Source organism: Euleptes europaea, chromosome 17, assembly GCF_029931775.1.
Source record: "Euleptes europaea isolate rEulEur1 chromosome 17, rEulEur1.hap1, whole genome shotgun sequence".
NCBI lineage: Eukaryota > Metazoa > Chordata > Lepidosauria > Squamata > Sphaerodactylidae > Euleptes > Euleptes europaea.
The window spans coordinates 31,271,296-31,299,035 of NC_079328.1; the positions used below are offsets into that span (position 1 = coordinate 31,271,296).

General features: G+C 43.0%; 1 protein-coding gene across 1 annotated transcript in view; it reads right to left on the bottom strand.

The window, feature by feature from the left end:
- The window catches only part of WWOX (WW domain containing oxidoreductase), a 651,250-nt gene that overhangs the window by 459,730 nt on the left and 163,780 nt on the right, over positions 1-27,740 (bottom strand). The window contains exon 8 of the mRNA XM_056862223.1: positions 20,546-20,810. Coding sequence (XP_056718201.1) covers positions 20,546-20,810 — 265 coding nt within the window. The remainder of the gene's footprint in view (positions 1-20,545; positions 20,811-27,740) is intronic.

The window sequence follows — 27,740 nt, forward strand, 5'->3', positions numbered from 1 at the left end:
GTCAAGTCACTTCCGACCTATGGTGACTCTTTGAATTAATGTCCTCCCAAATGTCCTATCATTAACATCCTTGCTTAGGTCCTGCAGACAGGGCCATGGCTTCCTTCGTAGAGTCAATCCATCTCATGTTGAGTCTTCCTCTTTTCCTGCTGCCTTCAACTTTCCCTAGCATGATTGTCTTTTCCAGCGACTCTGATCTTCTCATAATGTGACCAAAGTATAATTCTTTGGCGATTAAAAATAAAGGAATACAACATTTTGCAAATTCAAATTTCATTAGAACAGGGTAACATCGTACAAAGATCATTTGGAATGTTGTTTTTATGTTGCCAGAACTTGAAGGAATGAGAAGACGCACTAGAATGTTAAGAATCAGCAATATGTAAAGTTTTAGAAAACTCGTATGTGTGTGTGTGTCTGTTTTTGTCCAGAACAATTATTTTCACATTGGTTACTTATTATAAAAGAATCAGAAGGAGAGCACTTTGCCTGGCTCAGGCTAGCCTTTTTTATTGATTTGGATGCGCTCTGCAACACATCATCTAATCTACAATAAGCCATTTATGGAGTTTCCTGTGAAATGATCTATGGACTAAAAGGCTTAGATTTTGAGTCCTATCATCATTGATATATTTTTTTTGAAAATAAAATGGAAGGAAGGTAGAAAATACTATAATAAGATTCCATGAGAGACGAGTGTCAATATCAGAAAATTATAAACTTCAGTGAACTGATGTAAATCTTCTTGATGACTATTTAGAGACATGGTACCCCTTTATCCAACCCTTTCTTAATGACAGCACAGAACAGTCAAAAGCAGCACAGATCGCAGACACTGGCAGATTACAACATGTAAACTTTATGTCAGCAACAACACATTTTAGTATCCTCAACAGATTATAACACCAAGAAATAACTGGGTGAATGTAGGAAGGAGGAAGAAAGTCAATATTCGTAAAAATTCTCTCCTTATTTGGCCTAGTTCACATAAATAGCCCGTGAAGTAATAAAACTGTTTGCAAACTGCAGCACATAAGATGGTAGGTGAAGGAATCACATGCTTAACTATACTGGTACATTTTTTTAAGGCTTCCCTGTACATAGAAAGCCAGATATCATGGAGAAGCAATCTAGCATAGCCATGTCTCTGACAACATTATTATTTAAAACATATCTACCCTACCCAAATCTACAGGGTGGCTTACAAAAAATTATAATACCAAACAAGGCATAAAACAATACATTTACAATTAACGGAACAAACATAAGTGGCAATAAATCACACCAAAGCACCAGGAATCAATTAAAATTAAACCAATGTTAAATACCGGTATAAAATTTTAAAGGAGCAGTTAAATTATTGTTTTAATTTAAGTTAACTGTCAAAATCTTGGGCAAATAAGGACAGACTTTGCATGCCAATAATTGATAACTGAAGGCTACAGAAAACATGTATTTGGAGGGAGATCCATAAATGGAGGCAATCATGGAAAAGGCTCCATTTCATGCTATACATTGAAGTCACACACACACACACACACACACACACACACACACACACCCCTAGTATGAAATGGAACAGTTCAAAAACAGTTTTACTATCACATCTGCCGTTTGCAATGCAGTGATTCTATGAAGAGTCCTAAAAAGCATGATGGGTGCCTGAAATTGATCAAGGCTGGGGTACTGGGAAAGCACAGGTTAACTCTTTCCCTCATCCACAATCTTCCCATCTGGAAATATCCTCCTTCCCCCAGACTGATTTAAGCCCTGGTAGGAAGAAACATAGCAGCCTGGATAGCCCAGAATAGTCCAAGCATGTCAGAGCTTGGAATCTAAGCAGGGTTGGCCATGGTTAGTACTTGGATAGGCAACTACCAAGGAAGATCAAGGTTGCTATGCAGTGGAAGGCAATGGCAAGCCACCTCCCTCATCTCTTGCCGTGAAAACCCCTTGAGGGTTCGCCATGAGTCAGTTGCGACTTTACAACACATTATTACTAAGAAGAATCCATCAAGAATCCACATTGTCAATATCTCTTCATAGGTATTTAGCATGTTACTTAAGCATAATTTATAGACATGAAAAAAAAATCTAAAAATAATGGTTGAAAAGTTACCCCCATAATACATAAGTGCAAGACCACTACCAAGCCATGCGAACCAGTTCCTTTTGGGAGAGGTATTCCTTACCAAAGGGAGGCATATGCTGACCCATACCCTTTACTGTGATTACAATTTTGGCATTCCTACCTCATGTACCAGGGAAGCCCACGACACATGATAACTGTTGTTCACCACTCTGCATGAATATTGTAACGGGCATATTTTCCAGCTTCAGTACATACGACTGGATGTTCAAAATTTATTGAGGGCACACATTTGTGTATCCTGAAGCTGGAAAATGTGTGGGTTGCCCCATTCACACAAAATGGCAAATGTGTGGATCGAGAGGACCACACATAGCATGTTGTCTCAGGACATGGGGTAGGAGTACCAAAATCATAATGACCGAAAAGGGTTAATGTTAGAGCCAAAAGCTGGGACCCAGGAATCATAACTCAGAAGACAAGTAGTCAGACATGCCATTGCTGCTTGGTCAAAGTTCTAGACTTTTGAGTCCTTGCAGGTCAGAAGGAGCCAATGGGTCAACCTGGGAACCTTTTACAGGCTAGTGATGGCTCCATCACTGTACCTTCACTGACTCATTATATTGAGCAGCATCCGCAGCCTTAATAGCCCAACCTAGCCAGATCTCATCAGAGCTCAGAAGCCAAGCAGGATTGGCCATGATTAGCACTTGGACAGGATAAAGCAACTGCCCTATGGGGAGCGGTTAAAACACTTATGGCTGCTTAGCTTGGAAAGAAGGCGGCTGAGGGGAGACATGATAGAGGTCTATAAAATTATGCATGGTTTGGAGAGAGTGGTCAGGGAGAAGTTTTCCTCCCTCTCCCATAATACTAGAACGCGGGGTCATCTGCTGAAGCTGGAGGGTGAGAGATTCCAAACAGATAAAAGGAAGTATTTTTTCACACAACACATAGTCAAATTGTGGAACTCCCTGCCCCAAAATGTGGTGATGGCTGCCAACTTGGAAGGCTTTAAGAGGGGAATTGTCATGCGCATGTAGGAAAGGGTATTCATGGCTACTAGTTAAAATGGATACTAGTCATGATGCATACCTATTCTCTCCAGGAACAGAGGAGCATGCCTATTATCTTAAGTGCTGTGGAACACAGGCAGGGCAATGCTGCTGCACTTGTCTTGTTTGTGAGCTTCTTAGGGGCACCTGGTTGGCTACTGTGTGATCAGACTGCTGGACTGGATGGACCTTGGTCCGATCCAGCATGGCCTTTCTTTTTCTTGTTGCGAGTGGGGGAGACGGCTGTCTCGGCTGGTTCGCGGGTGGATAAGAGCATCACACAATGCAGCGACATCACTTTATGGTTATGCACCTAGAAGTGATGTTGCATGATGCCATTTCACCAGGTTGCTACCTTTCACCCCCCACTATCCTGCTGGTTGTCCGTGCTGGGCTGGCAACCCTACCTAGAAGCAACCTTTGTGGAGATCAGTGGGCTACAATGGGAAGGCAGGAAAGTTATGGGAGATTAGTTTGGATGGAAGAAAGAGAAAGAGAAGAGTTGGTTTTTATATGTCAACTTTCTCTCCCACTTAAGGCAGAATCAAACTGGCTTACAATCACCTTCCCCTCCTCACAACAGACACCCTGCTGCAGTTGCCTTGTTTGGGGGCTTCCTAGAGCAGTGGTAGGCAAACTGCGGCTCTCGAGCTGCATGAGGCTCTTTGGCCCCTTGAGTGCAGCTCCCCGCCTCCCCACCCCCCTATCCGTCGGCTGAGCGGCTCCTCCGCATCCCTGCGCCCAGCCAGGCAGAGGTGCCGCGCTCCCACCGGGCTCCAGCGTGCCCCAGGTGGGAGGAGCCAGCAGGCGAGCGGGAGGCGGCGCCCCTTCCCCCGGCCTCCCCTCCTTTCTCTCTCTCTCTCTCCGGCAGGGAGGGATCAGAGGTGGCGGGGAGAGGCAGTGGCCAGCTGCCCAGGCTGCTGCTGCAAGGTGGGGGGAGGGGCCGGCTCCGCCTCGCACTGGGCAGGAGCGGACTGCGCGCCCCGTGCACTCTCGCCGCCGCCGCCTCGCCCAGCCGGCCCAGGAAGGAGGGGAGGGCGGCGGCAGTGGGGCATGGGGGGGAATCCCTCCTGGAGTGCAGAGCAGGGCACCCATTGCGTGGGGTTGGGGAGAGATAGCGGCGGCGACGGGGCGCGATTTGCACGAGATCACTCCGGAGGCATAGAGTCGGTGGCTGCTGTGTAGGGGCTGAATGGGAGATACAGCATTTGTTGAGGGCAGGCAGACACTGGGGCTCCTTCCACCCCCTCCCATTGCTAACCTAGTAGCAAAATCTCAGTTGCAGGAATTGGGCGACCCTAATAGTGTTATTTATGTTGATGAGACTTAATAAAAGCGAGCTGAAGGCTCCATAAATAACTGCAGGGTGGGGAAAATGATGGGGAAAGCAAGCTGATTTCCTGCCCCCTCTTTCTTCTCCCTTTATTTGTTTAGGTGGCTCTCAAAAGAAATCTCAATCGTTGTACTGTTGATATTTGGCTCTGTTGAGTAATGAGTTTGCCGACCACTGTCTAGAGGAACCTGGTTGGCCACTGTGTGAACAGACTGCTGGACTTGATGGGCCTTGGTCTGATCCAGCAGGGGTTTGATACCACAAAAGAAGACTGAGGTGGCAGGCAGAGGCAAACCACCCCTGCTCACATGAACACATGAAGCTGCCTTATACTGAATCAGACCTTTGGTCCATCAAAGTCAGTATTGTCTACTCAGACCAGCAGCGGCTCTCCAGGGTCTCAGGCAGAGGCCTTTCACATCACCTACTTGCTTAGTCCCTTTAGCTGGAGATGCCAGGGATTGAGCCTGGGACCTTCTGCATGCAAATCAGAGGCTCTACCACTGAGCCACAGCCCCTCCCCAAATGACATTCGCTAATGTTTGGGAGTGCAGATGCAGCAAGCATCTCAGGCGGAAGTTCACGGGGTCACCATGTGTTGGCTGCTACTGTATGGCATGCTTTACCATTACTGTGTAACATCACATGAAGCCTTAGGTTCGTCCAGTTCCATGGGCTCCTGACAGTGAGGTAAAGAGAAGGTGATTGGTCCAAGACCACATTTTTCTGCACAGTGGCCAAAGAAGAATTTTTGCAATTAAAAAACGAAAAAGAAAGCCCAAATGGTTCCCAGTGGGTTTCCACGTGCTCTTTCATGTCCCAGCAAAGATGATACCCTTAAACAAAACTGATTGGTAGTTAACTTTTGCAAACAGTGGGCATTCACAACCCAAGCTGTACCAATGCAATGCAATAGTTATGCATTGCAATGTACCAATGCAATGCAATAGAGCCAGCGTGGTATAGTGGTTCAGAGCAGTGGTTTGGAGCAGTGGAGTCTGATCTGGAGAACCGGGTTTGATTCCCCACTCCTCCACATGAGCGGCGGAGGCTAATCTGGTGCATTGGATTTGTTTCCCCACTCCTACACACGAAGCCAGCTGGGTGACCTTGGGCTAGTCACAGCTCTTACAGCTCTCTCATCCCCACCTACCTCACAGGGTGTCTGTTGTGGGGAGAGGAAGGGAAGGTGATTGCAAGCCGGTTTGAGTCTCCCTGAAGTGGTAGAAAAAGTCGGCATATAAAAACCAACTCTTCTTCTTATTTGCTGGGAAGCAAATGGCCCATATTAGCAAAAAGGTAAACAAAACAAAATGCAGTGATTCCTTAGAGCGGCAAAAGAATTTTTAAAAAAACTCACCATTTGATGAAGCAAAATAAATAAATAAATCCCAGTATATTTATTAGGTTTCTGCTTTTTTTAGAGCACGGCACCAACTTTTCGAGGTATCGTTTCTGCGTTAAAGATGACAACTATGCTATGTGTATGCTAGGCGTGATAATGTCACTTTACAGGGAGGTCTGCTTTTGAGGGGAGTAAGGTTGGAAGGAGGGGTGCTCTCTCTCTCCCCCCCAATCCTTCCTTTCCAGGCTGCCCAATGACTATTCAAGAGTCACTGCTTAATTGCTCGATGCTGAAGCAGAGGAAAGCCCATATTAGCTCGCACCCCCGTCATGCTTAACAACAGCTGGCAGAAACTACAGTGCGCACCAGTTTGTATCAAGATGTCATTGTGCCTTCCCCGTTCTAATCGCCAATTATGACTCTATTAGCCCTACTTGGCAGTTCATCTGCTCCGGCGTCGGCGAAGGGGGTGGGGGGACTCGGAATGGACCTCTGATCCCCGCCTTCCCGCTTCAGCGGGTTGCGCAGCGCCGCGACTGTCATCCGGAGATGCCGAGGAGGCGAGGCCCGTCTCCGCCACAGGTAACTACACCTGACCTCGCCACAATTTACTCTGGGAAAATACCTGCCTGATGGCAGCGTGAGGGCTGCTCCTTTCACACTCGCGAGGGGCTCCGCAAATTAGAGACAACAGGATAAATCTATGGCCAGCTCGCTAGACACTTCATTAAATCACTGTTCCCTTGCCTTGTAGAGCACTAATAGAATCACAGCCCTCGTTAGCTGCTGAATAAAAGATCAATCACACACTTTGAGAGCTCTTGCAACCACGCTTCCAGAGGAAACAAGGAAGGGGGGAGGAAAAGAGAGAGAGAGACATATTTAGGATCATCAGTAAGATTCTGAATGGCCTCTCTGCTAGTTGCTTAAATTACCTTTTCCACAACTGGCTCGGAATGCAATACTCAGAGGAACTTGTTAAGCCAGCTTTCAAAAGCTGCTCTCTAATATATGACTACCAGGCCCTGGTCAAAAGTTCATAATGTGCATATGTAAAGAGGCACTAAATTGCCTGAGGGCTAAAACCGGAGGAGTTTAATTGCAGCAAAATGCTGAAAATGGTCTATGGAGGGTCCTTCTTTGGGGATACTGCTGGCATCGGCTGATTGAAGTTCAGAACATAAAAAGCCGTACCAAAACATTGCCTTAAATGCAGTTGAATCTGGGAACAGTTGTTCTAACAGAAACGCCGTGCTGAAAGAGGGTGGCAGGGTTGGGTGGCGGATAAAATCCTCCGATTCTCCTAAACATTTCTTTTTTAAAAGTAATTAAGAACGGCTACAGTTCATTACTCAAAAGTCTCAGAACTGAATGGAACATTCAGTGACGATTCATGTTTGCCTGAACTTAAGTCCCAACCCATCCTACAAGGCATGATGATGTTTTAATTTGGGACCACTGAATATTAGAAAGGCTGAATAACATTTTAAACCAGTTTTAGATCTAAAAGAAACATAACAATTGGATCAAAATCTCTAACCTTTAAAATTCCTAATATTATTTAATGCCCTGACCTAGATAGTCCAGCCAAGCCTAATCTTGTCAGACACAGATGCTAAAAAGCAGGGCCAGCCCTGGTTAGTACTTGGATAGGAGAGTACCAAGGAAGTTCAGGATTGCTTCGCAGAAGCAGGCAATGGTAAATTGCTCTGTTTGTCTCTTGCCTTAAAAACCCTATAGGGTTGCCATAAGTCAGCTGCAACTTGATGGCACTGTCCACCATCAATATTATTTAGCAAATTCTCTAAGCTATGGGAAGTGGGAAATACGTTTAGGGAACTCGAGAAGAAAGCTTTTGTAAGCCTTCCTTCTGGGTTACACTGGAGAACAAATCGTGTTTCTTTGTTTGGCATATCATTTGATAACACTGCACAGTACCTGGGCAAATGCACTTACTGAGACAACACAAATGCAATGGTGGAATCTGCCAACAGGAGTATCCTTAACCCTTCTCTCACCCAAAGATTCTTACATGCAAAAGCCCCCCCCCCCCACATGTAATTTTCCTTCCAATTGGATTTACTACTGGTTCTGAACCCAACAAGGGAATAAACCATTTCAAAGTAGTCTGAGAAGTGCATTTAAAGGAGAAAACTGACAAGTGCTAGAAGAATTAAGATACGGGGGTGGGTTTTGCGCCTTTCCTACCATTTCACAAAGCAAACTTTGAATCTTTTCTCCAATCTAAGTGGGTCTTCAGGTGGAAGAAGAGCCACTTAAGTTGGAAGAGGATCCACATCGGTTGGGGAAGGCTACTGAGAGTCTTCATCTGTTCACTGCCCCACACACAGATGAGCTGGTTCAAAAGGACTGCTGGCCCTAGATAATACCAGCTAGGTAGGGTTATGACCTCACTAGCATCCCTACACACTTCCAGAGACCACTGTAAAGGGATCATCAGCTGCATGACCCAGCTCTGACAGTATTAATGGAATGGCATGTAGGGCAGTGATGGCATGAGGTATCATGTAGTTTGGCTGGCTGAAGCTGAGCTATTTACTTTGTAAACGCTGTTCTGTTCTCAGCTGTGGACAGATTGAAATGTGGATTCTGCAGAGATCATATGTGTTTTGCCACACAACAACAGGTTAGATAGGTGGCTTCTTGGTTCATTCCAACTCAGCATCTGTGGGGAAGGGACAGAGTGTGGGTAGGGTTGCCAACCTCCAGGTACTAGCTGGAGATCTCCTGCTATTACAACTGATCTCCAGCCAATAAAGATCAGTCCACCTTGAGAAAATGGCCGCTTTGGCAATTGGACTCTATGGCACTGGAGTCCCTCCCCTCCTCAAACCCCGCCCTCCTCAGGCTCCGCCTCAAAAACCTCTTGCTGGTGGCAAAGAGGGACCTGGCAACCCTAAGTGTGGGTCACAACACCTTGAAGTGATTTCATTTGAAATTCAGCATTCACCCTGCCTTGACAAGTTCGTAATTAAATACATTCATATAGCTTCACAGCCTATAGGACAGGGGTGTTGAACTCAATTGTTACAAAGGCCGGATATGACATAAATGTCACTTGGTCGGGCTGGGCCATGCCTCGCCAGCCCAGATTGAGAGTTGGGGGGGTCCCTCAGCTGGCTTGTGGGCCAGATAAGAGCTCCCAAGGGGCCGGATTCAGCCTATGGGCTTTACGTTTTACACGCCTGCTGTAGGAGTATTCACTTCTCCATCTCGGCTGGTGTATTATCTCCTGGTCTTGCTCTCAGGCCCAACTACCCATCAGCTTCTATCTTCCCAAAGTGACAGTTAACATTACAATCCAGTGGCTTTGTTCTACTGTAAACAAAAAAAAGAAAAAAGAAAGAAAATAACCAGCTCACTCAGAAGTGTCAGAAGCAAAATCAGTTCAATGGATAAGAGGGATAAAGTTGATAATTCATTTACTTGACCTCAAGAGAACAGCTGTGATGGAAGTCAAAGGAAGCCAAACTGTAGTGGTAACAGCATTTGCTGCAATATACAGAACCCGCAGCAAATGACAAACCAATAGTGTCTGACAACAAAGTAAAAATATATAACACCCTTTCATCTGTTTACTCTTGACATTTGGTGCTGAAACACGGCCAGTTATTCAAGTTGGTGTAGAAATATGAGTCTCAGAAGAATAGAGGAAGAATTGTCTTTAAAAAAAATACTAAGGAAAAAAATACAGAGGCTACAAAGAATTTCTAACTCAGTACAACTGAAAGGCAGCACATTGAGGCATTCACCTTTATCTGATATAACAGGTCAGAATTTAACTATATAGTTTCCTGTCCAGAAAGTACACATTTATAAATATTTACTGAAATGTTTCCCTTAGTTGATACTCTAAATTTAGTCAATGACACTGTCAAAACCCTGGACAACAACCAAGAGCGTGCTCTCTCTGATGAGCACCCTACATGAAAATGTATGTATAAAGCACCCAGGAAGGACAACACAAGTCTGGATCTTTTACTGTCCATGTAAGAAAGGCACCCTGAACAAGATGACTGGATCCCTATTCCCCACTCTTTCGCCCTGCTGGCTGTATGTATTTAGAACATTTTCTACTTTCCCCCCTAAGTTTCTACATTTTAGTTTGAGCCTACAAAAATGAGAAGACGCAGGGGTGGCTTTTCAGGTGCTCACCATGATCTGCTAGAGCCTCACACACACGACCCCTACTATGTAGTCAATTTGACCAATATTAGTAGTGAATGTGGGAATGGAGGCTCTATGTGTACTCTGCTACAGAGCCTCTGCGTCCATGTTTGCCCTCTCTATACGTCACGTTCTTGAAAAGTACTGAAAGTGCTGGGATAACCCAACTACTGGAGAACACAGACAGGGTTTGGAGATGAAGTTCCTTCCCACAACCATCCCTTTATTTATTCATTTTTAAAAAAAATTGGGACAGAGTGTTCATGAAATATAACCATCCCTTCCAATTACATACAGCACAAGGTTCCCTTCTTGGTTTTACAAGCTTAAGAAATTACTTATAGATATTATGCAATTCTGGCAATAAGAGAAACAAACATTGCAGAGTGCTTACAACCAGGAAGAAAAATGGATCATACCAAACTCATCTTAAACTGATGGGAAAAGGGTGGGGGGACACCATAGACCACTCACCTGATGGTCCTTAAGGTGCTGAATTATCAGAAGAGAGAGAGAGCAGAAGAGAGTAATTGATAACTTGTGATACATCCAGAACAAGGGAGAATAAAGACGACACCTGGTATGTTTTGCTGTTTCAGAAACCCACAATACTGTTAACCAAGCCAAGATAAATAGATTCCAGTTTTCTACATGAACAATTTTTTGTATACATCAAAAGTGACTTATTTTAAATATGATTTATCACACAAGTTGCTATATTTATCTCTTTTCTATAAGATGTTTTCCCAATTAATATAATTCCTCAAGTACTGTATATGGATTTCTGACATGCACAGCAGAGTCTGCTATATCAATATTGGTATTCGGAAACTGCAAAAATATGGTGTCAGTGAAATAATGGATGGAATTTCACTATGCTCTTCATATTTGTCATCCAGTTGCCAAGGCAAGATTGATATGATTAATCTAAACAGAAAAATAAAACAATACAGAAACATCTCCCCCCGACACACTTTGTCAAAAAATAAACAAAGGAATTATGTGCACACGAACTGTAAATGTGCAAATACAACTTTTAAAGGTACAGGTACTTAGAGGGCATTTATTTCCACCATAATTGAAATAAGTAATGTTCTTGCTAAATCCATATTTCTATATTGAAGTCTGAGTGATCAATTTGATAATATTTATTCACTTTTCTCACTGAACTGAAGATTGAATAGGATCAGTCACCTCAATACACACTCTAAGTCATCTTAGAAAAGATTGTACAACAGTCTAGAGAAAAAGTAGCAATCACTTTGGTTATAGACAGATGCTTGAGATTATTTTTACTTAAGTCTTCTTTCTCTAAGTGTGATGCAGACTTCCTATGTTTTATGATCAAATGGGTTAACACAGCATCTGCCTTTCAAAACCCAACACAAAAGATGACGAATGGATGCCAAAAGTAAGGGGACAGTGTAAAATGATCCTGAGTCTTACTATATATGCCAAAAGTCTAACAGGAAACATAACCTAGCTAAACAGGACTCCTTTGTATTTAACACATTAACCAAACAGACTGAATGAACAGGCAACTGAACTTGGGATGGCAATCTCTGTAGGCACACTACTATAGGCACCAGAAAATCTTGTAGTGTTTCAGACGATGCTAGGGTAACAGGCTAGGGTTGTGGGTGGCTGTACCTCAACCAAAATTCAAAAGATGTGGTTTCCAGACCAGGATGCCCGAGATCATTTGCGGGAACTGGATTGGATTTGGAAGCTTGCTACATTAAAAGCTGGAGCTGTAGTAGGCACAAGATCCCGCCCTGTTCTCCAGGCAATAGTGAAGGCCAAGTTAATTGGAATGTACTGGTTGACCACTCAGAAAGGAAGAGGTTGAGACAGCCCATCAGTGTAGAACTAATTCAGAAACTGGCATTATATCTGAACCATCCTTCTGAGAACGGACAATCTCAGATGGGCCACTGGGCTAGATGCCAGCCTAGGCCATAAGTTTCCTCAAGTGCAAAACCTAGATTCAGTGAAACTCTTGGATCATATACAGCCACATATAAGCTAAGATTTATGATGGTTGCATCATCTCATCATTTTAAAAACTGAATGGTACATCAAATATCAGAAAAAGCACAGCTTGAAGTGGAGGAGAAGCCATCTGCCTCCTGGTGATGTCTATGAAGAGGTTGTATGGTAGTTATTAAGATGGTTGCTGGAGTTGATGCTTTTAGGGTCTCTAGGCCCAAACTGTACAATCTTGAAAATCTTTCTGAAATGAGGTGTGTTATGGGAATATTTTAAGACACTTATTGCAAGAATTTTTTTTTTTTAAAGGCGAATAACCTGAATGATGCTTTGCGCCTATTGTCCCAAGGAAGCGGAAGCCATTATGGACGAAATGACAGCGGATAGAAAAAAGAAATAGGAAATCATATTGGTCCATAGCAGAATCCAAAAACAAGAGCCATGCAATGCCTGGTAATAAGACCAGCCAACACAATACAGTGTGCAAGCTTGCATGTTCTCCAGAACTCTTCATCAGGTTGGATTGTACAAACAAAACAAAAAGGGGGAGGGGGGAAGAGATCTCTCAGGTCATAATCTTATGGCGCCTTTGCTAATGATTTTCTGACCTGGATGGGCCCAGGGTGCAGCTAGTGTCAGGTAGCACCCTTGGCAGGGTGGGAGGAGGCAGCCAAACTGCTGGCCATCCATCTGAAAACATATCAAGAGGTAGTTGATCAAATGTCTCTCTGAAGCCAAAAGGAGCACACGGGTCTCTTAAAAGGCTGAATGCAAAAGAAAAGGATAGTCATCCTTATAGTAACAATAAAAGGAATTAATTTTAATAGATCCACTAAGCAAAAAAAAAAAAAATCAACATATGGCCAATTGTTGTAGTATTATCTAGTTCCCAAGTAGTAGTATCTGGTTCCCTGGTTCTTGTTCTTCCTGTTGAAGCGTCCCTTTTCCAGACACATTCCGGTATTCCCAAAGTAAACAAACAGTATGTGTAGCTGTGCTGATTACATTGATCACTACTACGCTTTCCCTTTTGGGTTATCTGGCAACACTGAAACTTTGTTAAAGTCGTTCAAGGTGCCAGATACAGAGCAATTCTATAAGGCCATTATGTAGCTGCGGTGCCCCCCCCTTTTTTGGAATATAGGTGTTATGACTTCGCTCAAAAAAAGGAAGGTCTCCCAGGCTCAGATTACTTGGGCACTCTTTGAGTTTTCTTGTCCTCCTCCCCCCACCAGGTCAGAGGAGACTTCTCTCAATACTTCAAATAAATAAGATATCCAGCTGCACAAACACTATACATTCAGTTGGATTACTTTGGCTTCTCCTGGAATATTTGACTTTCCCCAGAATGTAAATGATTAAAGAGAACCCATCATATGAAACTGATTGGGGGAAAAGTTTAAAGTGGTATGGCATGCTTTCAAAGATGGCATGAAAAGAAACTAAGATTGGAGTAAGGTAAAAGCGCTCCAGTTATCCCAAAAGGTTGTGTAGCATTATTATCACTATAGGTTGAGTAGGCCTTATCCGGAAATCCAAGACCACAAACAATCCAAAATCCAAAACTTTTTGAGTGCTCACAAAGTAATAAAATGCTATGTGTGCAGGCTGGCCGTGCCAATGGCAGATTTCCCACGATGCCTCACATGAACAAAATTATTAAAAAATATTGTATGAAATTGCATTCAGGCTATGGGTATAATGAGAATAAAAAACATAAATGAATTTTGTGTTTAGATTTGGGTCCCATCCCCAAGATATCTCATTTTGTATATGCAAATATTCCAAAATACGGAAAGACCCAAAATATGGAACACTTCTGGTCCCAAGCATTTCACATAAGGGATACTCAACCTGTACATGAAGCACCCTGTAAGAGGCATTCACCATAGTATAGTTCTACATTTGTGTGTGCACACATTTGCATGCCAGTAGGTAGATAGGTGAAACGGTGTGTGAAACTATCTCCTGTATGCGAAACAGTATCATGCCAAGGAATACAAGACACTAGTTAACTTATCCTACATGTGGTAAAGTGTTACAAAGGATGATACAGCTAAGGAAGATTTACCTGCTGGAGGAGAAGCCATCTCCACCATTGAAAGGGTTCAATTTTTTTTTAACCCATGCAACCTATTTAAGAAGTTACTAAAATGTTACACACGCTCATCACCACAGGGAGATTTTCATTTTAATTCTAAAGCAAAAACGCTGGTAGATATAACAATGTCTCAATGTACTAGTGGGACTTCTAATTCACATCATTAATGAGAAATGCTCCAGATACATTGTATCTCTATGGAGGCATGGGGCGGACTTTCCCACCATTTAAAGCTCAGCTTCTCCATTGAGATACATTGCAAAGATCACAATAAAGCATCTGAACACAGCCACTTTGCCAATGCATTTCAATGGAGGAGGATGGGGCAACCCCTTCCAGCCCCCATAACTCCGGACCCCCTGACGCAATCTTTACCAAACTTGGGGGTTCTTGCAAGGAGAGTCCCTTCTAGCTACACTGAAAATTTGGGACCTCTACCTGCACATATGTCCCCTCAGGAGCCGCAGAAAGACGTTCCCGAAAAAGCAGGATTTTTATCTGGCTTTTTCAGGAATGGCAAATCCGGCTTTGCCAACCTCCCAGCTTTTGTGGACTCAGTAAACCCGAACCCGAATTTTACCAAATTTGCATTTTCCCCCCAGTATTTTTTCAGTTCGGTTTTTACCGAATCAACAGCCCTACTCCAGAGAGTAACCTGCAAAGCTGAAATGAAGGGCAAACTCCAGGGGTATGTGTGGGAGACAGAAAGTTGATGTTCCAAAGGAGATTTGGCAACAGGGATGATGTAAAAATGTAGTAAAAAGCAATCACTTGCTATTGCAAAGTGTATTGTGCTGTCTAACTCTGTACCAAGTTGAACAAAGAGGAATGAATTAATTGCACAGTCCCGCAAAGGTCTTTTTTTTTATTGCAATTCACCATCCTCCAGAATTCCACACAATTTTGCTTTTTTGGACAGCTAGCACAAGAGACGGAGCATGCTTGTCACAAAACAACCATCTGCAACCAAATACTTCTGTTTTGGGGCCAATTGTCATACCTAACATCACTCACAGCAATCTAGTTCACTCGGATCTCGGCATGTAGTTGTAGCTTTGTCTGGACTGAAAATATTGACTAGGTGTGTATATAGCGCAAAATTTCATGCATGAAAAATTTAACATTGAAGCACGTTTTTTTTTAAAAAACGTCTGTTTTAAAAATGGTTTGCAGTTATCAGCTTCAAGCCATTATGCTCAAACAGGATTTTTACAACATACAATATAAAATCTGTTAAATATAAACTAGTGCATGATAGATATTTTAAATTGAAACGATTAAAAATGTAACTATCCATTCCATACTTTTGTCCTGTATATTTCCACAAGGAACCTTTGCTTTCCTTTTCTCTACCTGGCTATCTTCTCAAATCTCTTGTGGATACTTTTTCTTTTAACATAAGCCCCATGTACCAACATACCTTTGTATGTAACCAGATGTGAATTACAATCTTCATAAGAGCCTTAAGAGTGATAGTATTTGGTAACAAGCACCACGGGATGTATTTATTTTTTAAGATCATGTGTGCTTTTCAAATGTGTTAGAAATAAATGTAACGAATAAACCTCTTAAATTTATTTTTTTTTCATTTCAGGATGACGCTAAGACACTGTGAATCCCTTGGACTCTTCACAGACGTAAAGCTCCAAGCGAGGGAATTCACATAGGCTTGCCAGATGCCTGCTAAAGGCAGGCAAACACCTGGCAAGAACTGCTGCTGCCCGCCAATGCTCAGTGGATCAGCAGGCAGAAGCAGGCTGACCAAATGGGGAGCAGCAATTATCACCGCCATGTGATGATGCCACTTCTGGTGGGACCCAGAAGCAGTGGCATCATGCCAGGGTGACGCTGTAGCACTTGCCTCAAAACCCGATGGTTTCCACCTCCCTCCATCTCCCGCCAACTGCCAGGCCCTGCCACACACAGGGACTTGGTGAATGCTTGAACCTTCAGATAGGAAAGGAGCTTTCTGTTTTCTGCATGCTAGTTCAGGCCCAAAGTACAGTGTGGTGCCTGCTACCACCTCCATATATTGCTACGGCTATAAAGGTAAGGGATAGATTTACAAATACGATAGTGGTGGAATGAATAAAAAGGAAGCCGCAAGGCCTAAGAAGCAGCAGAAAGTGAGGATGGGGAGGAATGAATGGTGCAAGATATCCAAATCCCAGTATCTAATTTATTAATCAGTTTGGAGATTGGTTGAGACCAGACATAGGCGTCTTTTGATTTAAGCTAAGTAAGCATATATCATATACCCTACCATTATGGTGAAAGTATTAACTACTAAGCAGACTGGCATATCTGCTTATGACTTGCTCCAGGCCACACCTGGAGTATTCTGGAGGACTCACTTCAAAAAGGATGTGTGCAGAATGGAGCGGGTGCAGAGGAAAGCGACGAGGATGATCAGGGGCCTGGAAACCAAGCCCTATGAGGAAAGCCTGAGGGAGTTGGGACTGTTTAGTCTGGGGAAGAGGAGGTTGGGGGGGCATGATTGCTCTCTAAGTATTGGAAGGGCTGTCACAGGAGGGCAGGGAGCTGTTCCCTTTGGCAGCAGAGGATAGGACTCGCAATAATGGGTTGAAATTGCAGTAGGAAAGGTACCGGCTGGATATTAGGAAAAATTTATACAGTAAGAGTTGTTCAATCAGCTACCTAGGGAAGTGGTGAGCTCCCCCTCACTGGCAGTCTCTAAGCAGAAGCTGGACAAGCACATGTCGGGGATGCTCTAGTCCAGAGCTTCTTAAACTGTGGGTCGTGACCCCATATGGATCGCGTAACTGAATGTGGGGGTCGCGAAAAATTTGGCAACAGTATGCAAATTAGTATGCAAATTTGCTTTTGTCTTTAATAAATGGTAAAATTATATGTAGACCAAATAATTGTTTTAAAATAAATTTCTTTATGAGTTATCTGTAAATGTTTGATTTGTATGCCTGTTTTATATACCTATATACCCGGGGTCACGAAAAAATTTCTCGGGCAAAAAGGGGTAGCGAGTGGGAAAGGTTTAAGAAGCTCTGTTCTAGGCTGATCCTGCATTAAGCAGGGGGTTTGACTAGATGGCCTGTAGGGCCCCTTCCAACTCTATGATCCTAGTGTAACACCTAGAGGTTTAATACAAGGCATTCCATCCTAAAAAGCTGCCTAACATGAATCAAAACAGCTTAGCTGGTTGAAATGCATAGCTTTAATTAGTTCAGTATGCACTGGCAGCCAGACCCTGCCAGAACGCAGTCTTAAAACCACTTCAGTGGTGCCCTTTGCGTGTAAGGGATTTCAGAACTGCCGCCTCCGTTTGGACCGATCCTGGGATGGTTTTTAAAAAAGAAACAAAGGTGGTTTGGCCAGCCAGCAAACCCCGTAGGAGGCTTAATAACTGAAACAGCTGCTGCATGAAGTTTGGCCAAAAAATGGTTTGATTAGTTAGGCCGGGAGCAAGGATTCAGTGTCAGAGGTTTGCACTGAGACTCAGTCTAAACATGGGCGGAGGGGGGTTGTGCGTGACACGATCGCTCCTCGGGTGTACATCTTTTTCGTCTGGGCCTCTTTTAACTCTTTGCTGTTCCTTAAAAAAAAGTGAGGGGACCTGTGACAGGAGGCCGTCCTGCCCCTGAGAGGTAAAACAGCTGCTCGGCTGTTTTGACACCTGAAACTTTGGGAGTGCTGCTCCAGCATCCAACCTCCCCCTTCCGGGGCATTGAGGGCTGCCTGAGGGAGAGTGCAGACTAGAAGGGGGAATTGGCACAGCTAGGGAAGAGACAATTTCATGTGTAGCTCTGCCTGGCAGTGTGGCAGAGTAGTTGAACTCCACCTCTGGGTGAGGCTAGAGTTGTGCGGCTTGTCTCTGGTGAGGAACAGACCTGGCGACTCCAAGATTTAAGGAGAATTCACCACATAACCTGTGCATGGCTAAATCTTCTTTGTTGCTTATTAAACCCCCTTCTTCAGTGACCTCTGTGCTCATCAGGTTCAACACTCAATTTACCCCACAGCCTTTACTGTTGCTACCCAAAAAACCACTTGGAACCAAGGGGAAGGATTATATCTCAAAAACAAACAAACAAACAAAAAACAACAACCCAAATTCATCAGACAGGCAGTACGGGTCCCCTCGGTTTCAACAAAGAGTCTGTCACAGGACCTAACCATTACATCCGTGCAAAAGCATTCCAAACCATTCCATAAATATGTGCTCTGCAAGGAAGGAATTAAGGGATTACAAATAAGAAAGCAGGAGATTTAAATAAAAGGTTTCCTTTTCAAAATATCCCCCCTCCCCCATTTGCAGAACAACTTTATAAATCAGGATTATTTGTTTTTGGATGATAAAAATGATCAAGGATTAGAAAAATAACAACAACACAACATCCCTCTGATTTTCTTCTGCTTTTAGGCTAAGAATGTCGATACTTCTGTGCTAATTAACCGCTTGGGGGATAACATAAGAAGGTGACAGGGGCTAAACAGGATTTTTAGAGGTGCATTACTTGTGATGTGAGAATACATGTTAGACTGCCTCCATTTGGACAAATGTGAATGCTTGGCATCACATGAATAAGACACCCTCCTCTTGCCAGGCACCAACTTTTCTTGCTGGTTCTTGGCAAATGGTAGTTTGCCACTACACCTAAACCACACAAGCTGTGTTTTGTGCAAGCTTCAGTCTACCAGCAAACCAGAATTATAATGGCAAGCTATGGTTTTCAAAGGACCAAGAAGTGCTGGAGGGAACCAGAGCATGGGAGCACAAGAGGAGGACAAACTCAACATTCTTCCACATGCATTCCAAGTCACAATTTGCATCTCATTCCCAAAAGTTTGGGTGCTTTCACACATGCTCAATAATGCACTTTCAATCCACTTTCAATGTGCTTTGCAGCTGGATTTTACTGTGTGAAATGGCAAGATCCACTTGCAAACGATCACATTATTCAGCATGTGCAATAATCAGCATGTGTGAAAGTGCCCTTTGTATAACGAACATAGAGTACTCCCAAAAGGCAACATGAAAATCATTAGAAGTCATAACAATTTTTTTTTAAAAATCAGTGCGACCTGTACCATCTTACTAGATCAGGAAAAGTACATAATGTACACAATTCATCAGCGGGGCATGCAGGTTGAAGGTTAATTTCCAAGATTATTTATAAATGTAAACCACTTCCTTCCCCAGATGGAAAAGCAGAATGCAAATATAACCAACAAATAAATCACAGGAATTCCTTGAGTTCAAGCAAAATAGGTCCCATAACATCTGGGTGAGCTTCAAACCTAGTAATTCCCACCCCATCTAGTCTCTATATATTGTTATGTCTGTTACCGCACAAAACGTTTCAATAGCCCCAATTGAGTGCTATTTAGTTTCTTTGGAAAGTAAAAGGAAGAGACAGAGATTATCAGATATTGCTTACAATTTCTGACAAACGGCCCCCCGATCCAGCTCTAACTACACAAGACCATGAATGGGCACGAACCAAATGCACAGCAGACAACTTTGCACATTTGAAGGCGCACCCAATTTATGCCAACAGTACCAATTCTATCGAGTGATGCACATGTGTAAGTCTGCTTACTCATAAGGACCTCTTGTTTGCTCAGGGACACAATCATATCGCTACGCCTTGCTAAATAATAAAATAGCTAAAGGATAAAATAATTATTGAACTGTTGTTTTTTTACACTGCCACAATGCCAGCGTTATATTCCCATTAGGTGTGGTGGGTGGAAAGAGCAGCACATCTGTTAAAACTCAACCACAATGGTTGGCTCTGCACTGGAAACAGGACGTGTAACCCAATCACCTTGGATTTCTAGCCATTTTTAATGCGAAAGGATTTTTAAAAAATACAGTTCACTGAAACATCTGCTAAGCTCTCATAGCTTTAACATGTGATACCCTTTCTGCCCTGCTACTTGCCAACATAAACATTTTGTTTTAAGGCAGAACCGAGGCAAGTACGCGATAATGGCTTCTAATTTTGGAGCTCTGCGAAAGGCTGACATTATGGAGATAATCATTACTATATTCCCCCTTTCTCCAAGATGTAAGTGTCTGGGTTTTTTTTCTGGCAATCCTATCTCTTCTTTACAGTCTCTCCTATCCGTGATGTGCTCTGCCTGCATCTTCTCTTGTGTCTCCGAGCAATGACACGGCAGGGTTTCCCTGAACAGCGGTCGCTCCAACCATACACTGCAGACATGCAACTGACAAGATTGCCACAACCCTGAAAACACAGTTGTCTCAGAGCGACCGACACGGTCTAATAAACCAAGTTCTATATACTGAATCCCATGGTTATAGAATACATTACTAAATGCATCAATTATGCACAAAAAACCCCAAAAGTTGTAAAAATGGTATAGCTGGATTTTTTTAAAAAATGTACAAATATGCTACATTTTGCGAAATCGGAAGATGTATAAAATGTCACACACTTACCATGGACTTTGTAAAAGGACGAGCCAAAGCAAACAGCAGGGTATACACCCACCAGTTGTGATGAAGGGACGTGTACATTAGAGACCCCGGATGCAATGCGTTTGATGTCACCCCGCGGGAGGAAAGACGGCGGTTCAGCTCACTGGATACCAGAATATTGCACAGCTTCGACCGATTGTAGGCTAGCATAGGCCAGAAATCTTTCTTAGATGGAGAAAGCAGGTTCAAGTCAAGTTTTCCTGAGGAGTCATTAATGTCCGTGAACCTTTTAAAAAGAAAATAAAAAGCACTTTTTTGGCATTTGAAGCAATTTTCTTTCCTCCTGATCATAAAAAAACATTCATTTCATCAATATTACCAGTGTATCTTTGTTGCATAAGTGAACTCAGTTCACTGACAGTTTACCTACCAAATTCCTTAAAGTGGAAAGGAAATTGAGAGCCAGTGTGGTGTAGTGGTTAACAGTGTTGGACTAGTATCTGGAAGACTTGGGTTTGAATCCTCACACATGCCTTAAAAGCTCCCTGGGTAACCTTGGGCCAGTCATACATTCTCAAACTAACCTACCTCATAGGGTTGGTGTGAAAATAAAATGGAGGAGAGAAGAATGATGTAAGCCAATTTGGGTCCCCACTGGGGAAAAAGGCAGGGTACAAATGAATAAAATAAAATAAAATAATGTAATAATTAAAATTGCCTAAAGTGCAAAAACTGAAACACAGACCATATACAGAATTGTATTTTTTGTTTATTTTATTTATGTTATTCATATTCTGCCTTTTCCACTGAGATTCAAGACAGTTTATACAGCATAAATCAATGCAATTGATAGGATGTGACATCTATAAGCAAAGTAATAGGACTAGGATTGCAGAGACTTGAAGCAAGCAGAAATCTGGTTGGGGGAAGCTAAAGTTAAACATGTTATGTTACACAATGCAGAAATATTACACAGGTAGAATACAATGCAGTGAGAACAAGATAATACATAAAGCAACATATATACTATAGGAGACAGCGTGGTGTAGTGGTTAAGAGTGGTGGACTCTAATCCTGAGAACTGGGTTTGATTCCCCTTGCCAGAAATTTTGTTAGTCTTTAAGGTGCTACGGGACTCTTTCTCTTTCCTAACATGGGTTTGTCTTTTGTCACTGCTGCCCCACACCAGGTTGACATTTTCATCAAGCTTTTCACTACCACCCCGAGATGTCTCTGAAACTCAGTTTTAACTAATTCTTGGCCTTTACAACCTTCGACATTTAGCTCCTCCTTATGCCAGTGTGCTAGTGTTTTATACTCTGGAGTTTAAAAGTACCCAAGTAACTACAGATGAGACCTGCTGCTTCTTAGAATCTTTTCAGATTAAAAATTGATGGTTGGAAAGAGGCTGTAACATGGGTAATACACCATCGATAGCCTTAAAGGTATAAAAGATAAATGTGAACAAAGCCGGAATGAGCTCTGGCGGAGTCTAATGTTTTAAGTATACCCATGGCATGACTGAGCACAAATCAAAGTAACTAGTTGATGTTTTTTAATTGGGTCTGACAGAGTCATTAAACACCAGCTGTTTGTTTCCTTCTTCTTCCTTTTTTTTAAAAATAATAACAACAAGGTGGCAAACAACTAAAGCCTTTCACAAGAAGAAAAGGGTGTTATCTCACCCCCACCCCAGCTTGCCTGCCCTTACATTTGGGGTTTATTACACAGAAAATAAATGGTGAAAATGATCTAACGGCAGAATCTAAGACCCTTGAATCGGCCACACCGTCTCAGCCTAACTCACTTCATAGGGTCCCTGTGAAGATCAAATGGGGGGAAAGGGGGACCATGCGCACCACGCCAAGCTGCTTGCGGGAGGGTCAGGGTAAAAATCTGCCAAATAAATAAATTTTACCTTTTGCATTTTGCAGCCTTTTAACCTTGCCATTTGCAGCTTTCCCCTTCTAGGTCTACGCATACAAACACACATAAACTGAGGATTCACTTCATGCGTCTGATTAAATGGGCTCTCAGCCCATGAAAGCTTATGTGCGGGTAAATCTGTTGTCTTTAAGGTGCCGCGACTCCTTTCCTGAGCTTCTACAGACAAGCCTATCCTACTGGAATTTCTGATCTTGCTAGGAGATGGCTCCAGCTTTACAGCGGCTGTAAAATGTGATTTTTAACTATGTATGTTTTAATTTGTTAGCAGCCTTGGTGGCCCTTGTGAAGGCAGAAAGGCAGGATATAGATGTTGTTAACGAAAATAAATAAAATAAAATAAATATGCCCCATGAAGTGAGGAGATGGATAGCTGTTGCATGAGGGAGGGGAACTGCCCCCACTCGCACATGCAGATCATTATGAGGGGATCCAACCCCAACTGTTTTCTTTTTTTTTCTACTGGAAAACATCAGATCTCTGAGGAAATGCAAATTATTCCAATTTAAACACAGCACTGCATAAAACCTCACCCCCAATGTGTCACTAGAGGATGATGTGGTCAATCTAGTGCCATAATTGGGTAACAACAGCAAGCCCTTTGGTACTGATACTTGCCTTTTCTCAACAAGCGGAGGAACAAAATCCTGCCCGGTTTCTCCCCAATCCAGTCTTTACTGGATAATGAAACTAAGCGCCACCATCATCAGCTGCACTGCAGAAAATCCTATTATTACGAGCATGGGGCGGCATACGTGTTTCTCCCTTTCTCAACTTTTCCTGACAACAGCCCTGTGAGTTATGCTAGGCAGAGAGAATGACTGACCCAAGATCAGTGAATTTATCGCAAGAGGGGCTCGGAAGCTGGGTATAGCAAAGTCTGGTCAACATTCTCACCCCTATACCACTCCGGCTCTCTACCAACATGGAATGTCTGAATCGGGTTTCGGACTCAATCTCTTACCACCATAGCTGGCAAGAAGAAAAAATGGAATAAATCATGTGCTTTCTACTTTCAATACCTGCCCCTTTCTAAGCACATCCCAAAATGTGGTTCTTGTTACCAACAGTGCCATGCTAAGCAGAGTTACACCCTTCTAAGATCATAGACTTCAATGGACTTAGAAGGGTATCACTCATCTTAGGACAACACTGCAAATATCTTAATACAGGGGTCCAGCGCCATACCACTGCCTTTTCTTTCTCGGACATGGACTGAGGAGTGGAGTTAGATTCCCCTCAGTGGTCTGGGAGCTGGTCTTCAATGATTTGTACTATCTTCAGCCTAAAAGGAGATCAAGGTACAATTTCCAGAGGAGGAGTGAAAATTGTGTAGTTGAGTAACCAATACTTGGTTTGGCATTTCCGAGCACAGAAACAGTTTCAGGCAATAAGATGCAAAAGCTAACAAGCTCTCGGCACTGGTTTCTGGTACTTCTCCAATTTGCAAACTAGAAACCATTTCAATGATTATTTTATATGTTTAAGGACGATTTAATGCATGACAAACTGTGAGAAGTGGAAAAGCAATTAGTTTCTTCGATTGTTAGATCTGGACACACACCATTGACTTATTGTGGGATATGTTTCCATAAACCTTGGCTGATCTCGCATGGCGAAACAGCCAACGAACGCACCAACATCTTGTTTGTTTCCCCTTTTTATTTCAAATTAAGCTTTAAAGCTCTGCAAAGACGTGAAATTGAGCTCCATATGACACCAAAGGAGTGGAGGGGGGGCAGGTAAAGCCCCTCAAAAGCAAAGATGCCGTTTAAAAAAACACAACACAATTGGAGACCCAGACATTACACCAAGAAACAAGCAGCTGACAATTCAACATAATCTCCCATTAAATAACAGCTCATTTATACAGATCCCATAGTGCCCTCCCCACATCTGGCAAGTGATTGGAGCTGGCAGATTTATTTCTAGTGCTAACTCGCCTGCCCTGTAGTGGTCCTCTTTCCCTGGTAATGGGACTCGGCTTCTCGCTTTCATCAACCTGGTGTGATTTGCAAAGATAAGGGCATCCCAGATTTTTGTTACCACCTAATTACTAGATGTTTCATGTCTTTTAACACAGGGGGAGGATTATTACCGGCATGTTCTCTTGCCCCCATTCACTTGCAGCTGTCGTAAATTTAAAATGGTTAAAGTAAACCTATCTGCAGCGTGTCTTTAATACTGTAAGCCCCTTGTGTTTGGAAGTGATAAAGGGGTTCAGCCTGACCCTTGGCTGGTCTCTCTCTCTCTCTGCCAGGTCCCAGGGGTTGCATTTTAGGGAAACGATTTGAAGAAGTAAGCTTCATTTTAGGATACTCAAACATTTAAGGGTGGGAAAGCCCTACTCTTCCCCACCCTCAGCTAGTAGATTAAATGATCAGGGTTTTTTTTTTTTTAAGTTACGTTTTTTTAAAGCTGAACATAGGAGAGGGGTAGTTTTGCAATTCTTCAAACTCCACTTTACTGGGGAATGTCAGAAAGCAACCACAGTGCAGAAATAGTGGATTCCTGTTCTGGTTTTATGCATTTAACAAGACATTTCAGTCATTTGGGTGTTAATGTAATGCTACAAAGACACATAAAAATCAAACAGAATTTCCTATTCCTTTTGTATGCATTTCTAACGGCAACGAAAAATAAGTGTCTATCAATCAAAGGTGCTTGCTTTCCAAAAGAAATGTGGTGGATGCATGAGTTCCCTTCTCACAGTAATATCATTAATGTCTACACTGAGCTCCTTAATTTCTCAGAATAAAGACAAATGAAACAAAACCAGAATTTCGCAGCATTGCGTTGCTTCTTAGAATAACTGTGCATTCTTCTCGGTCTGGCAACTGAAGTTGTTGAATGACCAATCAATAAAGGTCATGCCATTCAGAGTTAATAAATTATTATTTCGTCTCCTGGTAAAATCGATGACCCAAATGGCAAGGAAACCTGTATTCATACCGAGGCCGAGCACAAATTAAATGTGTTTAGATAATATTGTGTGAGATATCTAACATCCAGCCTTAAGGTTCAATGGCATGCCATGCGGGACAGCCTGTCTCAGATCTCCTGGTATACCTTTTCAATCTTCCTGAGCGATTTGTGGGGGTGGGGGCAACTGGGATCGAGGCTGCAGCGCAGGGTTGAGACACTTACCGGTAACCCTTTTCCCTTGGTGCCATTATCCTGGCAGAAATCAGGATTCATTTACGTTGACCAGAGATTGGAGAGATCATTCAGGCTAGAGTCCTTGCATATGTACCGGTACTTCCCCATTCTGTCAGTGAATGCCAGACTGACATAGTCATGATGCATACCTATTCTCTAAAGGATCAGAGGAGCATGCCTATTATATTTGGTGCTTTGGAACACAGGCAGGATGGTGCTGCTGCAGTCGTCTTGTTTGTGGCCTTCCTAGAGGAACCTGGTTGGCCGCTGTGTGAACAGACTGCTGGATTTGAGGGACCATTGTCCGATCCAGCATGGTCTTTCTTATGTTCTTACTGTAATCCCCTTCTGAGTCTTCAGTGGCTACTACCATCTTTACTATCTGAATGAGTGCCATCTCGCTATTTATAGTTATATTATGAGTATTGCTGTTTTAAATTGGACATTTTATGGTTTTATTTTTTCTTTTGTGTTGTTGCCTGCTCTGAGCCCAGCCTGGCCAAAAATAAAGGTGGGCTAAACATTTCAATCAATAAATAAATGTCCTCTCTGCCGCTCTCCCTTACCCTGATCAGGTGGAAGGTTGGCATGAAAATGTTTTCAATAAAAGAACTAAGTAGTGAAAAGTGACAGGAACCAATTTTGTACCTCTCCGCCCCTGTCCAGGGCTATCAGCAGCTATGGCAGAATGATCTCACACACAGAGTATTTACTCAAGAGTATATGTGAACAACTGCCAGTCACTTGTAGCCCAGCATAAAACTGAAGCAAAAGAGAAAATAAACGTACCAAAAAATGGATTCTCAGCTCTATGCCCATTCCTTGGGAGTGGGGTATCTCCTCTGACCAAGGGAAAAGTCACATAGGGTGTAGTCTGGGGCAGATCTCTGGGGGACCTTCCCTCCCTCCCCTCCCTTCATTCTTCGGGGGTTCTACCGGAACAGACATTGGCATCTGGTTTTGGACTTGCTTTGAAATGTAAAACAGTTACGCATTTAACTAAATGGGTTGGATTGGTTAGGAGGGCAGAATACTAGGGATAGAATCTGAGTCCACTCTTAAGTAACCATTTGCTGTTAGCCTTTATGGATTAATTTTCAACAAATTTTGGCATCTTCTCTCCACCCTATTTGCTTTGAGCATTTACAGCTGCATTTTCTTCAGTCTTTATACAACTGTTTATGTACTAAGTGGTTTGGTCTTTCAATGCATACACTGGTTCTGACCTGAGCATTCATAGTTCCTTTATTCACTGTAGAAAAGCAGGTTGCTTACCTGTAAGTGTCGTTCTTCAAGTGGTTGTCTGTGCATTCATATTTATGGTGTTTGCACCGTGATTTTGGAAAACTCTAGAGCTACATTTCGCATTTAGTTAATGATATCCTGCATTTCTTCCCAGCGGGGCCTCAAAGCAACTTAGAACACTCTTCCCCTCCCTCCTCCATTTTTTTCACAACAACAACCCTGCGAGGTAGGTTAGGCTACGAGAATGTGACTGGCCCAGCAAGCTTTCATGGCAGAAAGGGGGATCTAAACTGGGGTCTCCCAGAGTCCCAATCCAACACTCGATCCATGAATCCACTCCCTTCAGAGATGCATCTCAGACAGCACAAGCCCAAGGGGACTGAGTTGAGCCTTACCACTCAATTCTCTTTTGTCTGGAACAGCAAGCTTCAAAACTGAGGCTCTGAGCATGTGCAGAGCCAATCAATGCAGTACTCAGTGTCCACAAAGAAACGATGGTGCGGAGTTGTTTTCTGTTGCCCAAGGTTGGACCCGAACCAACGGGGTTGAAATTAAATCAAAAGAGTTTCCGGCTAAACATCGGGAAGAACTTCCTGACAGATAAGAGTGGTTCCTCAGTGGAACAGGCTTCCTCAAGAGGTGGTGGGCACTCCTTTTGTGGAGGTTTTTAAGCAGAGGCTAGATGGCCATTTTACAGCAATGCTGATTCTGTGAGATTAGGCAGATTATGAGAGGGAGGGCAGGAAGGGTTGCACCAGTGTTTGGCTTTTGTGGCCCTTTCTTACATGCCCAGGGAAATGTTGGTCGCCACGTCAGGGTAAGGAAGCAATTTTCCTCCAGGCTAGACTGGCCAGGGACCTCAGAGGGT